At 58.5% G+C, this 15,503-nt stretch overlaps 1 protein-coding gene across 3 annotated transcripts in view; it reads right to left on the reverse strand.

Moving 5' to 3' along the window:
* The window catches only part of KSR2 (kinase suppressor of ras 2), a 50,484-nt gene extending 35,164 nt beyond the window's left edge, over positions 1–15,320 (reverse strand). For all 3 annotated transcript variants that reach the window (XM_048964277.1, XM_048964275.1, XM_048964276.1), the window contains exons 1-4: positions 15,131–15,320; positions 11,742–11,882; positions 10,860–11,010; positions 7,747–8,236 (exon numbers count right to left, since the gene is read on the reverse strand). In XM_048964277.1, the coding sequence (XP_048820234.1) occupies positions 7,747–8,236; positions 10,860–11,010; positions 11,742–11,882; positions 15,131–15,310 (962 nt within the window). In that variant the 5' untranslated portion in view covers positions 15,311–15,320. The remainder of the gene's footprint in view (positions 1–7,746; positions 8,237–10,859; positions 11,011–11,741; positions 11,883–15,130) is intronic.
* Between the last annotated feature and the right edge of the window lie 183 nt (positions 15,321–15,503).

Consider the following 15,503-nt stretch of genomic DNA (forward strand, 5'->3'; position numbering starts at 1 on the left):
GCTGCTGGAGCATCCTCCCCCCAGAAAGGTTCATGGGGACAGGTGTCCCCTGGGAAGCTGACAGCTTGACAGACAGACAGACAGACCGACCTTTGCAGGCGTGCTGAGGATACGGAGCAGCTCCCTTCTGGCTGCTGCTTGTTTACCATAAACTCCACTCCCTGTGACAGCGCTCTGTGCAGCACGGGGCAAGGAGCTTAACAGCAATCCAACCCCAAAGCAGAAGGCACAGAGCCCCACGGCCAGCTGCATGGGGACACTGCCCCAGGGCCTCACTGGGGCTAACCAGGATCCTGTGAGAGTGGGGTGCAGGGTGCAGGCTGCCTTTGGGGTTGATGCATCTAGTGTGCTAACCCAGCCCCACCTGCAACCCCACACAGGAGGAGGGGAAGGTAACCCTATAAGAACCCTATAAGGTGATGGTATGGAAAAGGCATGGCAGCACGACAGGCAGCGCTGCAGAGCTCTGCAGAGCCCGCTGAGGGCTATTTAGATGGCAGTGATAGTGTCCAACATCACTGTGTGGGGAGCAGTGTCCTGCAGTCACAGCTGGGTGACCACTGAAATGAGCCTTGACCTGCGCTGTGGAGCTTGTGATAGCCCACTTATTACATATTTTTTTTCCTAAGCTTTCTATAAAGCAAACAGAAGCACCAAGAGCCCCCCCCTCCAGGCTCAAAGCCCATGAAACTTGAGGAATAGCACCAGAGTGACAGCACTGCATCACACCCTGGGCTGCACTGCCATGGGGACAAGAGCCCGTTCCTCGAGCCAGTCCTAAACTGGGAGGAAAACCCCAAATTCAAACACCACACCAATTTCCTTTGCCAGTACCTAGGATCATGAAATCATTAATGCTGGAGAAGACCTCTAGGATCCCCAAGTCCTCCCCAGCCCACCCCCATCGTGTCCACTGACTCCCATGGTTCTGGAGCACCTCCAGACACGGTGACCCCACCACGTCCTGGGCAGTCTGTGTCAATGTATCACCTCCATTTCTGACAATAATTGCCTCCAAACCTTTGTTTCCCCCCTCACTGTACCCATTTATGCCACAGGCTGTATAGAGAATCACAGAATCACAGAATGGCTGGGTTGCAAGGGAGCACAACGCTCATCCAGTTCCAACCCCCTGCTGTGTGCAGGTCGCCAACCAGCAGCCCAGGCTGCCCAGAGCCACATCCAGCCTGGCCTTGAATGCCTGCAGGGCTGGGGCATCCACAGCCTCCTTGGGGATGCGACCCCCTCCAGCTCAAACTCTGACCATAGCAGCACCAGGGCCACCAGCCATCCCTACCACCACCACACAGAACAGCTCACGTCCCCATCAGAGATGTCAGCTCATGCAAGGTTCTGCTAAACAGATGATCATTTTCTAAAAGGGAAACATAAAAAGAGCGCAGCAGTGCGAGAGGTTCCATGCAAATCCCTTCAGGTGTCAACCCGCCCCAAGGGCCCATCCTCACCCGCTATGCAAAATCACTCAAAAGCTCGTCGGAAAGAAATAGAGGGTGAAATAGAGGGTTTCAGGCAACGGTGACAAACAGCAGCAGACGTGGGACAAAAGGCAGCGCTGCCAGGTGTGCGTGGGGCTGGGGATGGGATCTGTGCACCCCAACAAAGGGAGCATCATCAATGCACACCCATGGAAAAGGAAATATTCAGCGTGTGATGTACAGCACTCACCGCCCCTCCTGCCTCCTTGTAGATGGATAACTATGGCCGACCCAACAAGAGGCAGGAGTGGGGCTGCTCACCCCACGGCTCCCCGTGCCCCGCTGCCAAATAAAACCTGCACGGATAATAGGCGGATAAACAAGCAGGCTGAGTACCTGCTCTGCAGGCATGCGTTGCCATCCTGCTGCCGTCATTATCTTAATAGAAAGATTAAAAAGAAGCAATTTGCAGAAGCAGGTGATTTTGCCCCTGCACCTGCCTGCACCGCGCTGGGTGTTATTCACCGCTCCGCTCCTCTCCAGCACACTCCAATTATCGACGCCGGCGCTGCTTTTAAAGGAAGGGAAGCAGGGTGAAACGTTACAAAAAATAGAAATCATCAGCATTTCGGTCAGCTCTCTGCAAAGGATTAAAGACTGCGGCCGTCTGGGTTGCGGCGGTCGGAATTCAGCCCTGAAGATTGATGGCCTTTTGACTGCCTTAACTGCGCGATATTCTGAATTAGATCAGTGCGAGGAGCTCTGCATGGCACACGGCCACCTCCTGCCCAGCAGAACGGGTGGGGAATGGCTGTAAGGAGGGGGAAAGCCCGCAGCTTTGAGCTTATGGTAAATATTTCAGGAGGAAGAGCCCCTTCTGCTCCGTTCCTGAAGGCTCGCACAAAGCCTGAATACCCAAAACTGAGGCGTGGGGCTGAGCGCAGGCAGCGTGCTGCTGAGCTGAAAGGCTCCTTCTCACACAGCCAGCACCGAGCGACGCTGCCTTGATATCTCAAAAATCAAACCCAGCCTAGCAGATGTTACATTTATCCTCATTACAGCAAGAGGCAACCGCAGCCCCCTGCCCTGAAAAGCGGGTTCCCATATCAAAGCCAGCGGTGAAATATTGATCCAAGTGCCCGTCCCCGCTTCCCCAGGCCGGCTGCGTTCTGAGGTTCAGCTCTCACTGATCTATTATTCTCTTTCTGGAGCACCAAGCAGAACTTTTTAGCGTGGCTGCGAATGGCGGCGCTTGGAGGCTCTTTGAAGGGAGCTGCAGCCCTGTGTCATCCCCTGGGATGTGTGCTCTGTGGTGAGGGTGCTGCGGGGAGGAGGTGAGGAGCTAATTGCCTGCAGGTCCTGCTGCTCGTTAGGCACTTCTGCTTCCTTGATTTCCTGCTGACGTTCCTCTGAGGAGCACACGAGGATGGCAGACGGACACAAGCAGCCAATGTGGGGAAAGGTGAGGATGGGGAGAGGTGATGGAGCCCCTGAATTGGTAAAAGAAATAGGTGGGGTGATAGGATTCGGGTTTTCCACCCAGCTTGGGAGTGGCTCTAAGAGGGATGCTGGCTCCATTTCCCAGCACGCTCACCTCTGCACTAACCACTGAAAAGCACCTGGTGAGCCCCACGGGCACAGGGAGCTCACAATGCACATTTTCCATCCCAAGGCAGGGCAGTGTGCTGCACGGCCCCATGCGTGCTCCCATTTTTTGAGGCAATTCCCCACAATCCACACCACCAGAAAGGAAGCACAGTCTGCACGTGCCTGGAAAGCCCCAGGCAGAGGTTCATTAAGCTAATTACGGTGCTGCAAACCTTTCATCTCAGACAAGGCTACGGAAAGTTCTCCTTCATGGGCTGCCCTGGGGTGCAATGAGCTGATGCACGCTGTGAGCATGGTGGGCTTGGGGAGATGTGTTCCAAAGGAGAAGTAGAGGAGAACTCAGAGCAAACTGCTTCTTGGGGCAACCTGAGATCCTTGTCAGCTCTGCTTCCTCCTTGTAACTACCCAGAAAGCCAGCAGAGCCCCTGGCCTGTGCATTGCCCACACCGGGACGTCCACAACATTGGAGGGGAAATGAGCTCGCCCATAACTTGAGGCACATAAAGAAAAGGCTGTGGGAGATGCTTCTCATCATCCCTGCAAAGCCACAGCTGGGAGAAAAGGAATAGAAACTGTGGGTGCCCGCAGAGGGGATCAAGGCCAGGCTGGATGGGGCCCTGGGCAGCCTGATCTGGTGGGGGGCACACAGCCCTTGGGGGTTGGAAGTGGATTCTCTTCAAGGTCCCTCCCAACTCCAGCTGTTCTATGATTCCATGATCAGCTCGAGCCTGACCTTCTGAGTGATGCCCCAGCTCTGGGTGGGACACCTCCTGCAGCACTGTGCCCTTCTCCCACACCAACACCTCACCACAGCGCCAGCAGTCAGAGCCCCACGCCTCCCCCCCCAGCACCCATCCCCATCTAAATGCATCACCACGCTCGCAGCTCGCTGAGTGCCGAGAGGCGGCTGGGCTCCTCGTTAAAGGACACGGTGAGAAGTTTCTCCTCCAAGCATGTGAAAGCTCCCCCTCCTCTTGATGGAGTGCCGCAGCAGTAATTAACATTAATGACATACCTAAGGAGAAGCAGAGCCCGGAGCAGAGGGATGATGGCAGCACAGAGCCAGCTCGGGACGGAGGTAAGCCATCACTGTCAGGGCATGGTGTGTGAGCCGTGCTTTGAGAAGGCTGGAGGTGATCCAGAACCTGTGCACGGCTCCACTGACTCACCACCAAAGCACAGAGATTAATCAGGAGGGCTGTTTGGAAACAGGGATGCTGCTCGTTTGGCTGTCCCAGTCCCCACTCTGCAGTGCTCTCCTTGCTGCACCTGGGCTGGGATGGTCTCTGAGTTTTCAGGTAGCGTACAAGAGGGAAAACACAGCCCTTAAGATACTGCCTAGGGACTGTGTGTACATTTTGGGAGTCACTGATGCTCGTCCCCATCACCACGAGCCCATGTGAGTTGCCAAGGCTGGAAGAAGCAGTGCCAGACAAGAGCTGCCTCAGCACAGCCCATGTAGAACGGGAAATAATTGATCTGCTTGGTGATTGGGATGGATATGAGGGGAAAACATTGTTATGGCAAGGCTGCAGGACAGCAGGATGAACGACCCACTGCTGAACTGGTTAACGAGGGGCAGCCTAACAGGGGGGCAGTGGGTGGGAGCCCTCTGCTCTCAGTTTCCTGTCTGGGTGCCCTACCTCAACCCACCCTACAAATGGCCACGGCTGAGCCAGCATGAATCCAGGCACGCAGGGATCCTCTTTTTCCTGAGGGATACAATAAAAAAATGGCTAACACTGGGGAAGAACAGCTGCTCCAGCTCCAGGATGAGTTTGCAGATGCACAGCCAACAATCCTGAGCAACACCTTCTGCAAAGAGTGTGCTCACAGCACAGCACAGCACAGCTCTTTTGAGGGGATGTTTTTGCTCTTGTTGAAGAAATAATCACCCCCAGCAGGGCTGCCCAGGGCAGAGCCAGTGCCTGGGGAAGGCAAAGCGAAAGGGAAGAGCAAGGGGCATGGAGATGCACCATTCTCAGAGGGTTTTCTATTACACAAGATGGAGAAGCAACCACCCACAGTAGAGGTGCAAGATGTGAGCATTGCATAGGGCCAGGTGCAACAGAAATGAGCAGAAGGTTAGAGCTGGAACTACCACAAAGGCAAGGCAAAGAGTCGCCAGCCCAGGCAGCACCACCCAGACTGTGAAAAACAGCATTCAAACCCGACCTCAATGCCTGGTGCCCATCCCCAGGTTGCCCTCCCCTCCAGCACACCCAACCCCACCTGCACAAACGCCCTCAGTGCAATTCCCAACCTTTTGCCCTTCAAACCTCACCCTTCCACAAACCTGCAGGGGTTCACCTGGGCTCCCTTTGAACCATCCCAACTTTCTCTCCCCAGACAATGTCTTTTTTTTAAGGCCTTGCACAGTCTGCTTGCTTTCTGAGGTTGCTTGTTGGGTTTGGTGTTTGGGGCTTTTTGGGTTTTTTTTTTGCTTTCTTGCTGATGAATAATCATTAACTATCCGTGAAAGATGTAAATGGCCCGTGGAACTCATGAGGTATTAAATGGGCATTATATTATCAGCCACTCTAAATGTTTGGTTTCCGTTTCAAGACCAATCATGAGATGTTTATGGATTGTGGATTTATGGAAGCCAGGGGATCTTTCAAGGAGTAATGTTCCATGCCCCAGAGTTACGGTCAGCAGCTGGAGGCTGCAAGCTCCCAAAGTTTAACCCCTGCTGCAGAAAGCTTCAGCATCCAGAACGGATTAAACCCTAGAAACAAGCTTGGAAGCAAAACGTGAGCAAATGCATCAGCTATCATAGAAAGGAAAGCAGCAGCCACACGATGGGGACAAGGCTGAGCCCAAGGCCTTGCTGTGGTCAGCCCGCCCCCATTGGGCACAGCCCCTGGGGGGGTCCCAGCAGGTGGGGGTCTGCAAAGAGGCAGCGCGGGGTTACACCCGCAGTAACGAGGAGGTCAATGTGCTGAAAGCACGGCTGTGCAGGCTGAAAAAAACCGTTTGGAGCCAAAAGCTCCATTTCAGTGATCCTCGGGGCTGAGGTCAGGAGGAAAACCGCCTCCTGCAGGGAGCACAGCGGAGTGGGACGTCGTGAAAATGGTGACATTAAGAGAAACCGTCCCAGAACCACACAGCCGTAAGGTGAGAATCGGCTGATAAGAGCCCAGGAAGGCCCTTCTCCAGGGCAGGAAAAGCGCCCAGGCTGCAGCACCGCGCCGTGTTCAGCTGCTGCAGGGCAGGGCGAAATGAAGCTGCCTCCTAAACGCGCTAATTGTCATCCCCGAGCACTAATGGGATTAGGAAGCGGGATTTAGTGGTTGCCTCCTGAAAATCATTAAGTGCCATTAGAGAAAATTAACCTCCTCAGCACTCCTAGCAGCACTGGGGAGGCTGGGTCTCGCAGCTCCCCATCCTTCCATACCCCCCAGATGAGCACTCCACTGATGCCCTATCAATATTTGTTCCCTTTCCTCTGTTAATTGAGTTTAATCACCCCTTGGGCTGCAGCTGGTGGCCAGCGAAGGGGAATCATCCCAGCAACCGAGGTGGCACTGGGCAGAGGGACACGGTGAGGGACGGGGCTGTGAGGCTGTGCTGATGTAAAAGCCCTCTCTGATGTTTATGAGCCCCCCTTGGCTCACACAAAGAAGTCACGGCACCCCACTCCCTGCCTCACCCGTCCCTGTGGGGAAGCAGCAGATGAAAGCTTTCGTGCTCTGTGTGCATCTCCAGCCTCACCCTGAAGCTCATGTCACCATGACCCGAGGTGTGCAATGATCAAACGACTCAGGAGAACCAAAAGCAGCACCGGGGGAGGGGGGGAGTGCAGTTTCCCAAGCGTCGCCTTGCAGGAACCCAAATCAAATCATTTCCCAAAGAGTTTCCCATTTACAGACAGAAATCCATCACCGCCCATACGGGAGGAGGATGGCCGCCCTCACTGCTTGCACCGAGCGCTGCCACAGCTGCTGGGGTTGGGGGCTGTAGGATCGCCACACACTGCAACCCGACCTCAGCACAGAGCTGAAGGGTTTGGGGTTTGCTCCCTAAAAGGGCCCGAAGGAGCAGGCAGGGATAAGTCCGCTTCCCAGCACTGCAGCAGCCTCTGCCGGCACCGGGCTGCAGAGCAGGAGCAGCCGGAGCGCCGCGTTAACGCCGGGGATGCGAAGGCACCGGGAACGGCGACAGGGGAAGGTGTGGGAAATGTGCCGTGCTGCAGCTGGAGGAGGACTTTGTTCCCTGTTTGGATCTCGTGGCCCGGCTGCACGTTGGCTCCCAGCCCTGCCTTGGTGAGGTGTTTAATAGGAGCACCCCAAAACTGCATCCAGGCATAGCAGTATGGAATATCCCGAGCTGCAAGGGGTCCGTGGAGATCACCAAATCCAACCCTTGGTCCCAAAGAATCACGGAATCACTGAGGTTGGAAAAGACCTCTAAGATCACCAAGCTCACCCCCACCATACCCACTGCCCACATCCCTCAGTGCCACTGCTCCCCGCTCCAGGGACGGTGACCCCACCACCTCCCTGGGCAGCACAACACCCAAAACCCAAACCCCACGGCTGAGAGCAGCGTCCCATTGCTCCTGAATGCAGCCCAGGGCCGTGCCCAGCTCCCACTGGGGCAGAATCTTTCCTTAACCCCACTCTGACACATCTCCATGCCTCTCCCTTGGCTCACCGTTTGGGACCCCAGGGATGGGGACTTAACGGGTGACCCCACTTACTTGGGGGTGTGCGCCTCGTCCACGCGGTGCCCCAGCTGGAACTCGTGCGACTTGCTGCGGTGCAGGGCTGTGAAGCCAGGCAGGAGGTGGATGAGTTTTCGGGAGGCAGGTGGGGGGGTGCCGGGGGGTTTCAGCTTGTTCCTGCGGCGCAGCGGCGGCGTGCCCGGCGGTGTCATGGTGGTGACGATGTTGGGGGTGCGCGGTGGGGTGTGAGCGGCGTGCCGCTGCCGAGGGGAGGGAGGCAGGGAACGGTGGCCGGATTCCACGGGGGGACACAGCCCAGGGTGGCCCTCCACAGTCAGGCGGTCCACATGGGTGTAGAGGGGGCCGTGGCAGTGGTGCTGGGCGCACTTGGCGGGGGGTTTGGGGCTGGCCGAGAGGTGCATGCGGCTCCATGGGGCGGGTTCTTGAGGACAGCCTGGCTGGTTCTCCTTGCCCGGCTCCGTCGTGGGCCATTGGATGGTCCAGTCCTGCTTGGAGAGGCTGCCGCCTGCGACAGAGCACATATAGAGCCGTGGGGCGGGTGACTCGCAGCCTGCTGATGCCCTCATCCCACCTACAGCCCTTATGGAGGGGTCCATCCCAAACCCACCCCGGGAACAAAGAGCCCCTCCAAGCTCCGACAGCCCCGTCTCATTTCACCCCTTTGTATCGGTGCGGTTTGCAGAAACGAAAGGGGGGAAAGACTGACAGAAAGGGAGTGTGGCACCTCACAACCCCTCATTACCAGTCTGTGCGGTGCAGGGATGAGTGAGGAGCTGTCGGCTGCGACTTCAGAGTGCCACAGTGATGGAGCAGCTCTGAGCTCCCGGCCGGACCGCTTTTGATCGCCGCCTCGAAGGCAAGCAGCATAAGAAATGTCGTCTCCATCCCTTTGTTTGGTTATTAATTGCCGGCCCCCTTATCTAACTGAGCTTCTTTGAGGGGAGCTCTTTGCTTCAGGCTCAGAGAGGGGTAAAATAAAGGAGGAGAGGGCTTTGGGATTGCAAAAGCTTTGGGATTGGATTGATAGGGGAAAGGGGGTGATGGGTTTTCTCAGATTGTTCCAAAGCAGAAAATGAAGCTAATGAAGATGCAAATCGCTCTGTAGGAAAACCTCACGCCTCGTGCCATACAAGAACACTGCCACCCAGTGGGATCTGTGTGGGGCGATGCCAAACTGAGGGAGCAGCACCCCTGAGGAGCTCGGGGCGGCTTCTTCCCTTTCCTTCCCCAAAAGCAGCACACAGTGACCAGGTGGGCACTGACATCATGCATGGCACCCAGCCCTGTCCCCACTGCACACCAAGGGCTGCACCCTGCAGGCTGGCCTCAAAATGAGGATGCCCAGCGCCTCACATCACCCCATCCCACACCTCAATTTACTTCTAAAGTCGCTCTCAGCCCCTCCAAAGCCAAAGCTTTCCCCTGCAGCAGGCAGAATTTGGGCTGGAGGCTCCCATGTCCCCACTGCCATCGCCTGCGGCCTCACACAAACACAGTGCTGCACCATTCCCCAGTAACTCCAGCTCACAGCTCCATCCACAGGCCCTGCTCAGCTCTCACTTCAAGCCCTGCTCTGCTAATAAATCCTGCAGCCAAGCACACAGCAGAGAGAAATCCCATACTACTGTTTAGCACAGTAACGTTAAAACCGGGTCGGTGCTGGATTTGATGGAGCAATGTGCTGCCATCCGTGTGCTACCCAGGGATCCTTCCAGCACACACGTGGGTCAGAAGGGTCCCCCATCACCCAAAACCACCCAGGCAAAACACATTACCATCAGAGCCACAAAGGAGAGACCCTACTCCTCCTCCCAGCCCCATCCACGCAGGGAATTGGCTTGGGAAATTAGCGGCCCCTAATGAACGACTCGATAAATAGAGATGGATGGAAAAGGTTATCAGCCACACCTCGTTGCTGCTTTATTAGAGCTAATCTGGGCTTCTAGAAATTGACCACCACAGTGGCTCAAGGAGACGTTACATGGTGATATGGAGAGGCAGCACTCTGCTCCTCAGTGGCATCGGCAGGGCTGCTGGTGCAGGAGCTCCCATAGGGCAGCCCAGTGCCCTCCTGCAGCCCCCAGCAGCTTCCAGCAAACACTCTCAGCATCTCTCAGCCTGAGCGGGGGGCTCACGTGTGTTTTCCAAATGGGAATTCCCTCTGCTGAGTGCAGCCCAAAAAAAAAGGGCAGGAGGGGGTGCGAGTCAAACTGCGTTTGTTTGCACCGGGCTTTAAAAGTCAAAGGTGTTTAAACAAAACGTCGGCTGAGAGCCTGCCTGGGCTGCTGCCCTTCCTCAAATATCGGAGAGATTTGGGGAAAATGCCAAAGGGAAGAGGGCAGAAATCCAGGCAGGAGCTGGATTTGGGAGCAGTCCTTTGGGGCGGTGGGGCTCTGTAGGAAATGTCAGGCTGGGCTGCAGCCCTCCCACCTCACTGCTCTGCCGTGACACCGCAGCGGGTCACAACCCCAGCAGGGATCATCCTGCGCCCCCCATATCCACTGGGATGCTCCTATGTGAGCAGGGACCATCCTCCCCCCTGCTTGATCCATCCTCCGGGGTGCAATGAAGCACCGGAGGGGACAGCAGCAGCCTGGGGTGCTCCAAGCTGCCCACCTGCAAGGGATGCTCCTGGGGAGGGAAGACAGAGCACGAACGGCTCAAGGATGCCAAGAGGTTTGGAACCGGCCCCAAGGAGGAGACCCCCGCCCTTCTGCCACCCTCTGCCTCCAACCCCCCCATTTCCAGCCTCCAACCCCTACGTTCCGCCTTCCAGCCCCCCCTCCCGAGCATCGCTGCGTCTCTGCGGATCGCTGCTGCCACCGCCCGGCCGCACCGCACCGCACCGCAGCCGCACCGCCAAGCCCTCCCCCCGCCCTCCCACCACGCAGGAGCAAGGCTTCGGCACAGGGATGCTCCGCGGTGGGGCCTTTAGAGGCTTCAGGGCTTTCCCAGCCTCCCCACCTTCACCCCCCATCAGCCTCCTTGCCACATGGCTGGTACCCAACCGCGGGGACGTGTGCTTTTGGTACCCAGCACCCAAACAGGGTCTCCTCTCCCTATTTCAGACCACAGCCCCCTTTCCCAAGCCTTTGGATGTCTTTCCCCAGGTCACCAGCCCTGCTCACCAGACTTATGGACGCTGCGGAGGCAGGAGAGGGATGCGTTGAGGCGGGCGCACTCCTCACTGTTGGCCCCAAACTTCTCCACCGTCTCACAGACCTGATCATCAGTCATCTCCAGCAGCTCCTCCAGGCTCAGCTGCCCTGGGGCTATTTCCTACCAAGGGGGGGAAGAAAGAAGGGGAAAAACCATCCGTGGGCATCTGCTGCTCGATGAGCACTTTGGGGTATGGATCAAGGAGCCATTCCCTCCTGAGGGATTTGGGGGGGTTCTGGGGTTCTGTGTGACATGTCCTGCACAGCTGTCCACACCCGCAGCTGGCAGAGCCATGGGGGGCTCTGGCCAGCACCCCCCCATCCCGCCTTGTAGCATCTCTCCATGCAGTGAAACAATTGGGTCCCGTTGCTCTCCCACCCCATTTTCCACCAGCACTTGCTATGCTGATCCTATAGCCTAGAAGCACAGCTCTGGGGCAGCTTCCATCCTGGGGAACAACTGTCTCTCCTTGGCAAATTTTACTCAAGAGCCCCAAGGCTGGGAACTGGGATGAATCCCCCCAGTGTGGGAGATGGTATGGGATTCCAACTCAGGAGATGGGGCGGATCACCAACCAGGAGACATGGTGGATGGCCCCAAGCTGGGAGAAGATTAGAGGGATCCCCAGCCTGGGGGATGATGGGATGGATGCCTCAGACCAGGGAGATGGCATGGATCTCCACCTGGGCACATGTGGTGGATCACCAACCCAGGAGACGATAAGATGGATCCCCATAAGATGGATGCTGGGATGGGTGCTCCCAAAATGTGAGATGGTAAGGACCTCCAACTCAGCAGACATGGTGCAGCACCCCAACGCAGGAGACGACGGGACAGATCCCCATCCCTACCTCCATCACCTCCTTGCGGATGTCGACGATGCGGAACCAGTGCAGGAGCTGGGGGAAGCCCTCCAGCTTGGCGTTGCGCTCCTGCAGGGCCACCTTCCTCTTGCAGGAGAGCTGCCGGCTGAAGTACTTGACCAGCTTGCTCTGCGAGACAAGGGAAAACCCCATGGGAGCCCCCTCCTCTCCCACTCCATCAGGCTGGAAATCAAGCTATCTCAGCTCCATCCCCAGCCCCAAATCCCTCCGCTCTAGGGATGGATGGACATCGCCCCACAGGTTCCCTCTGATGCAGGAGAGAGGAATGACAGGGACAGCCCTTCTCCATCGCAGCTCACCTGCTGACCCAACTCACACCCAATATCAGTGCAAAGAGACCCCACAACCCCCCCCCCATGCCTGGAGCATCCCTGCATCCCAGCTCTCACTCTGTATTCCCTTCCCACGGCAGCAGTGCACACCCACCTCCTTCCCCGGGCCCAGCACCACTGCGAAGCCATCGCACTCACAAGCTCAGCTCCCAAAATAACGCCGCCGAGCGCCTGCCCTCCTTTCTGGGAAATGTAGAGCAGAGCCCTGGGAGCCTGCAGGGATTTCCCACTCTGCTCTCCAGCTGGGAGATTCCCCGCCGCCGGCAGCGCTAGATGGAGCTGTGCCCCTGCCCAGCACCCCAGAAATAGACGTGTCAGGAACGGAACGCACGGTGGGACGGATGGGCGCACGGGGTGACACCCCAGCCCTGGTGCAGTCCCATTCAGTCTGAGGTTATTACCGAATATTACTGCCTGAAATAAAGCCATGGAGAGCCAACCGAGAAAGTCGTATGAGATTTCTGCATCACCCCTCGGAGCTGGGGCAGTCCCCACGGATGCTTCTTAAGTGAATCTTCCTCCAAGAGCCTCCAAGGAGGGGTTGGGGAGCACTGTGCCCTTTTTCCCACCCCAGAGGGGCTCACAGTGCTGTGATTTGTGGGCACCGCACCAACCTTTCCCTGTCCCTACAGGAGGGCTGGAACACACGCAGAGCTGCACAGCCATGGGGAGAGCCGTGCACAGCGCTGCCTCCAAGCACCTCCATCCCAGCACCTCTCCTTGGGACGGGCAGCAGCTGGGTTTCTGAGCTGCACCGACACAGGGACAGGGCTGGGACACAGGACACAAGTGCCACCAGTGTCACAGGGACGGGCCAGGAGCTGGGCAAGGATGGGACCAGGATCTGATGGGAGAAAAAAAACCCGCAGATCCCCTATGGATGCACCTATTCTGAGCTGCAGGTGGGGACACCTGCATCACAGCCTGGAGAGAGCAGAGGCGCTTCGTTAGTGCTAATGAGGGCGCAGGTGGGTCCCTGCTCCAGCAGCATCCCCTGGGCCCACAGGGGTGTAAAGCAGCCGTCCCAAGAGCAGCACAGTGCCCTCCACCTCCACACCAAACGTTTGGAATCCTGCACTGCCACCTCAACACTGCGCAGCCCCTTGGGCTCATCCGTGCCTCGGTTTTCCATCTGTGAAATGGGCAGAGCAGGGCAGTGCTGCGGGGCTGCAGGCAGCAGCAGGGGGCCGCCTGGGGGGCAGCAGAGCCTTGTGGCACCTGTATGCAGATGTGTGTGCGCGTCGCTCTATCCATCCGTATGCATTTTACATATAGGTGCATGTTTCACACATGCATGCTTGCCCCTAGGGGTGCCCTTCCAGGTGCCTCTCCTTGCAGGGCCAGCAGCAGCGGTGTCCCCTTAACACCATTCCCCTGCACGGGGGTGCAGGCTGTGCTCAGGGCTCTCCAACCCTTCGGTGACCCTCAGTGGGATTTCCCTGTCTTGTTCCCCCAGCAGGGACAGATGCCACGGGGATCCCGAAATCCAAGAAACGAGCAGAAGCTTTACTCTTCATCCTTTGAAACGAGGATTTAGGAAAATAAACTCACAGCGGTGCCTCCCCGCTTCGCTCCAGCCGAGCGGTGCCCCCGCACCTGCGTCACGGCCTTGGGACGCGGCGGCGGCGGCTCAGGGCCACACGTGGCCCCACTGATGCCAACAGAACCTCAGGACAGTGCCACCAGGAGCCCACGGATCCGTCACTTCCATCATCTCCTTCAGTCCCACCCGTGAGAGGGAGATGAGAGCCCCGCAGCGGCGCCCAGCCCATGCAGGGCCATGGGATGCACCGGGTGCAGCTGGATAAACCTGCACCGCCTGCCCCAAAACTGCCACCGCTCCAAAATCCTTCCTGTAGGACCCCCACCCACAGCCCCCATCTTTTCCCCATCCTGTGAGGTGGACGTGGCCAGGCCAAGAGATGCGGTCCAGTGGGAAGAATGCAGCCTGATGGGGAGCCTGGAGGAAGGAATGAGATCGGGCCACAGGGTGGGATCCAGCCGAAGGGATACAGCACAGTGAGGATGGAGGAGTTCAGGGGAGGGCTGCAACCCTATAGGGAATTAGGAACCTGGAGGATGAGATGTGGCTAAATCACAGGGCTGCAGCCTCGTGGTAGGACACAGCCCGGCCAAAGGGATGCAGCTGGTGAGGATTTAGGGACCAGGAGGAAGGGATGCAGCCAGGCCACAGCGATGCAGCCTGGTAGGGACTTAGGATCCTGGTGGGTAGGATGCAACCTGGCCAAAGGGCTGTGGCCATCCCTGATGGAGGTGAGAGCCCAGAGGAAGGGATGCAGGCTGACTGGGAGCTCGGAACCCGGAGGAATGGATGCAGCCAGGCCACAGGGATGCAGCTCAGTGGGGAATTAGGAGCCTGGAGCAAGGGATGCAGCCCCACTGAATGAATGCAGGCTGACGGAGAACTGGGAACCCAAAGGAAGGGATGTGGCCAAACCATAGGGATTGCAGCCCCACGGCCGGGATGCAGACAGGCCAAAGGGATGCAGCCGATGGGGAGACAGGAGCCCAAAGGAAGGGATGCAGCCAGGCCCAAGGACGCATCCTGATAGGGATTTAGGATCCTGGAGAAAGGGACGAGGGCAGGCCATGGGGACGCAGCCCCGTGCGGATCAGGCAGCCCGGCCAAAGGGACGCAGCCAGGCGAGGATACAGGAGGCAGCAGGGATGCAGGCAGGCCGTGGGACGCAGCGCGGGGTCGGACGCGGGGTCCCGGCGGCGGGGATGCGCGCAGGCCGGGGGACACCGAGGGGACACCGCGGTGACACGAAGGAGGCCCGGCGCGCCCCGGGAGCTGCGGCCGAGCATCCTCCGGAGCCGCGGTCCCCCCTCGGCCACCTGCAGAACGCGCAGCCTCACTCGGCCGCTCCGCAGCGCCGCGGGGAGCCCGGAGGGGCCGGGGGGGGGGGGGGGGGGGGCGGCACCGGGAGCCGGCGGCTGCGGGAGGGGTGAGATGGGGGTGTACGGAGAGATGGGGGGGGGACTGGGGGGGCCCGGCCCTACCTCCAGGGTGCGGATCTCCTTCTGCGTGAGGTCGTTGGAGGCGGCGCACTTGGTGCGGAGCCCCTCCAGGTTGGAGATGCTGATGTCGATCATGTTCTGGACCAGCTCGCACTGCTGCAGCGCCTTCTGCAAACTCAGCTGCTGCTGCTCCTCGCTCCTCGTCATGTTTTCCTCATCCATCGCTCGCCGCCCCCCCCCCCCCCCCCCCCCCCACTTCCCTCCCGCCCCCCCGCGATCCCCCGGCCGTCCCCCCCCTTCGCCGCCCACCCCTCCCGCCCCCCCCCCCCAGCCCGCTGCTCAGCCCCTCCGGGGCCCGGCCCGCAGCATCGCCCCGCCGTGCCCACCGCCCGTCCGTGCGGCCGCCTTTCCCCCC

The sequence above is a fragment of the Lagopus muta genome, chromosome 17 (assembly GCF_023343835.1).
Source record: "Lagopus muta isolate bLagMut1 chromosome 17, bLagMut1 primary, whole genome shotgun sequence".
Lineage (NCBI taxonomy): Eukaryota > Metazoa > Chordata > Aves > Galliformes > Phasianidae > Lagopus > Lagopus muta.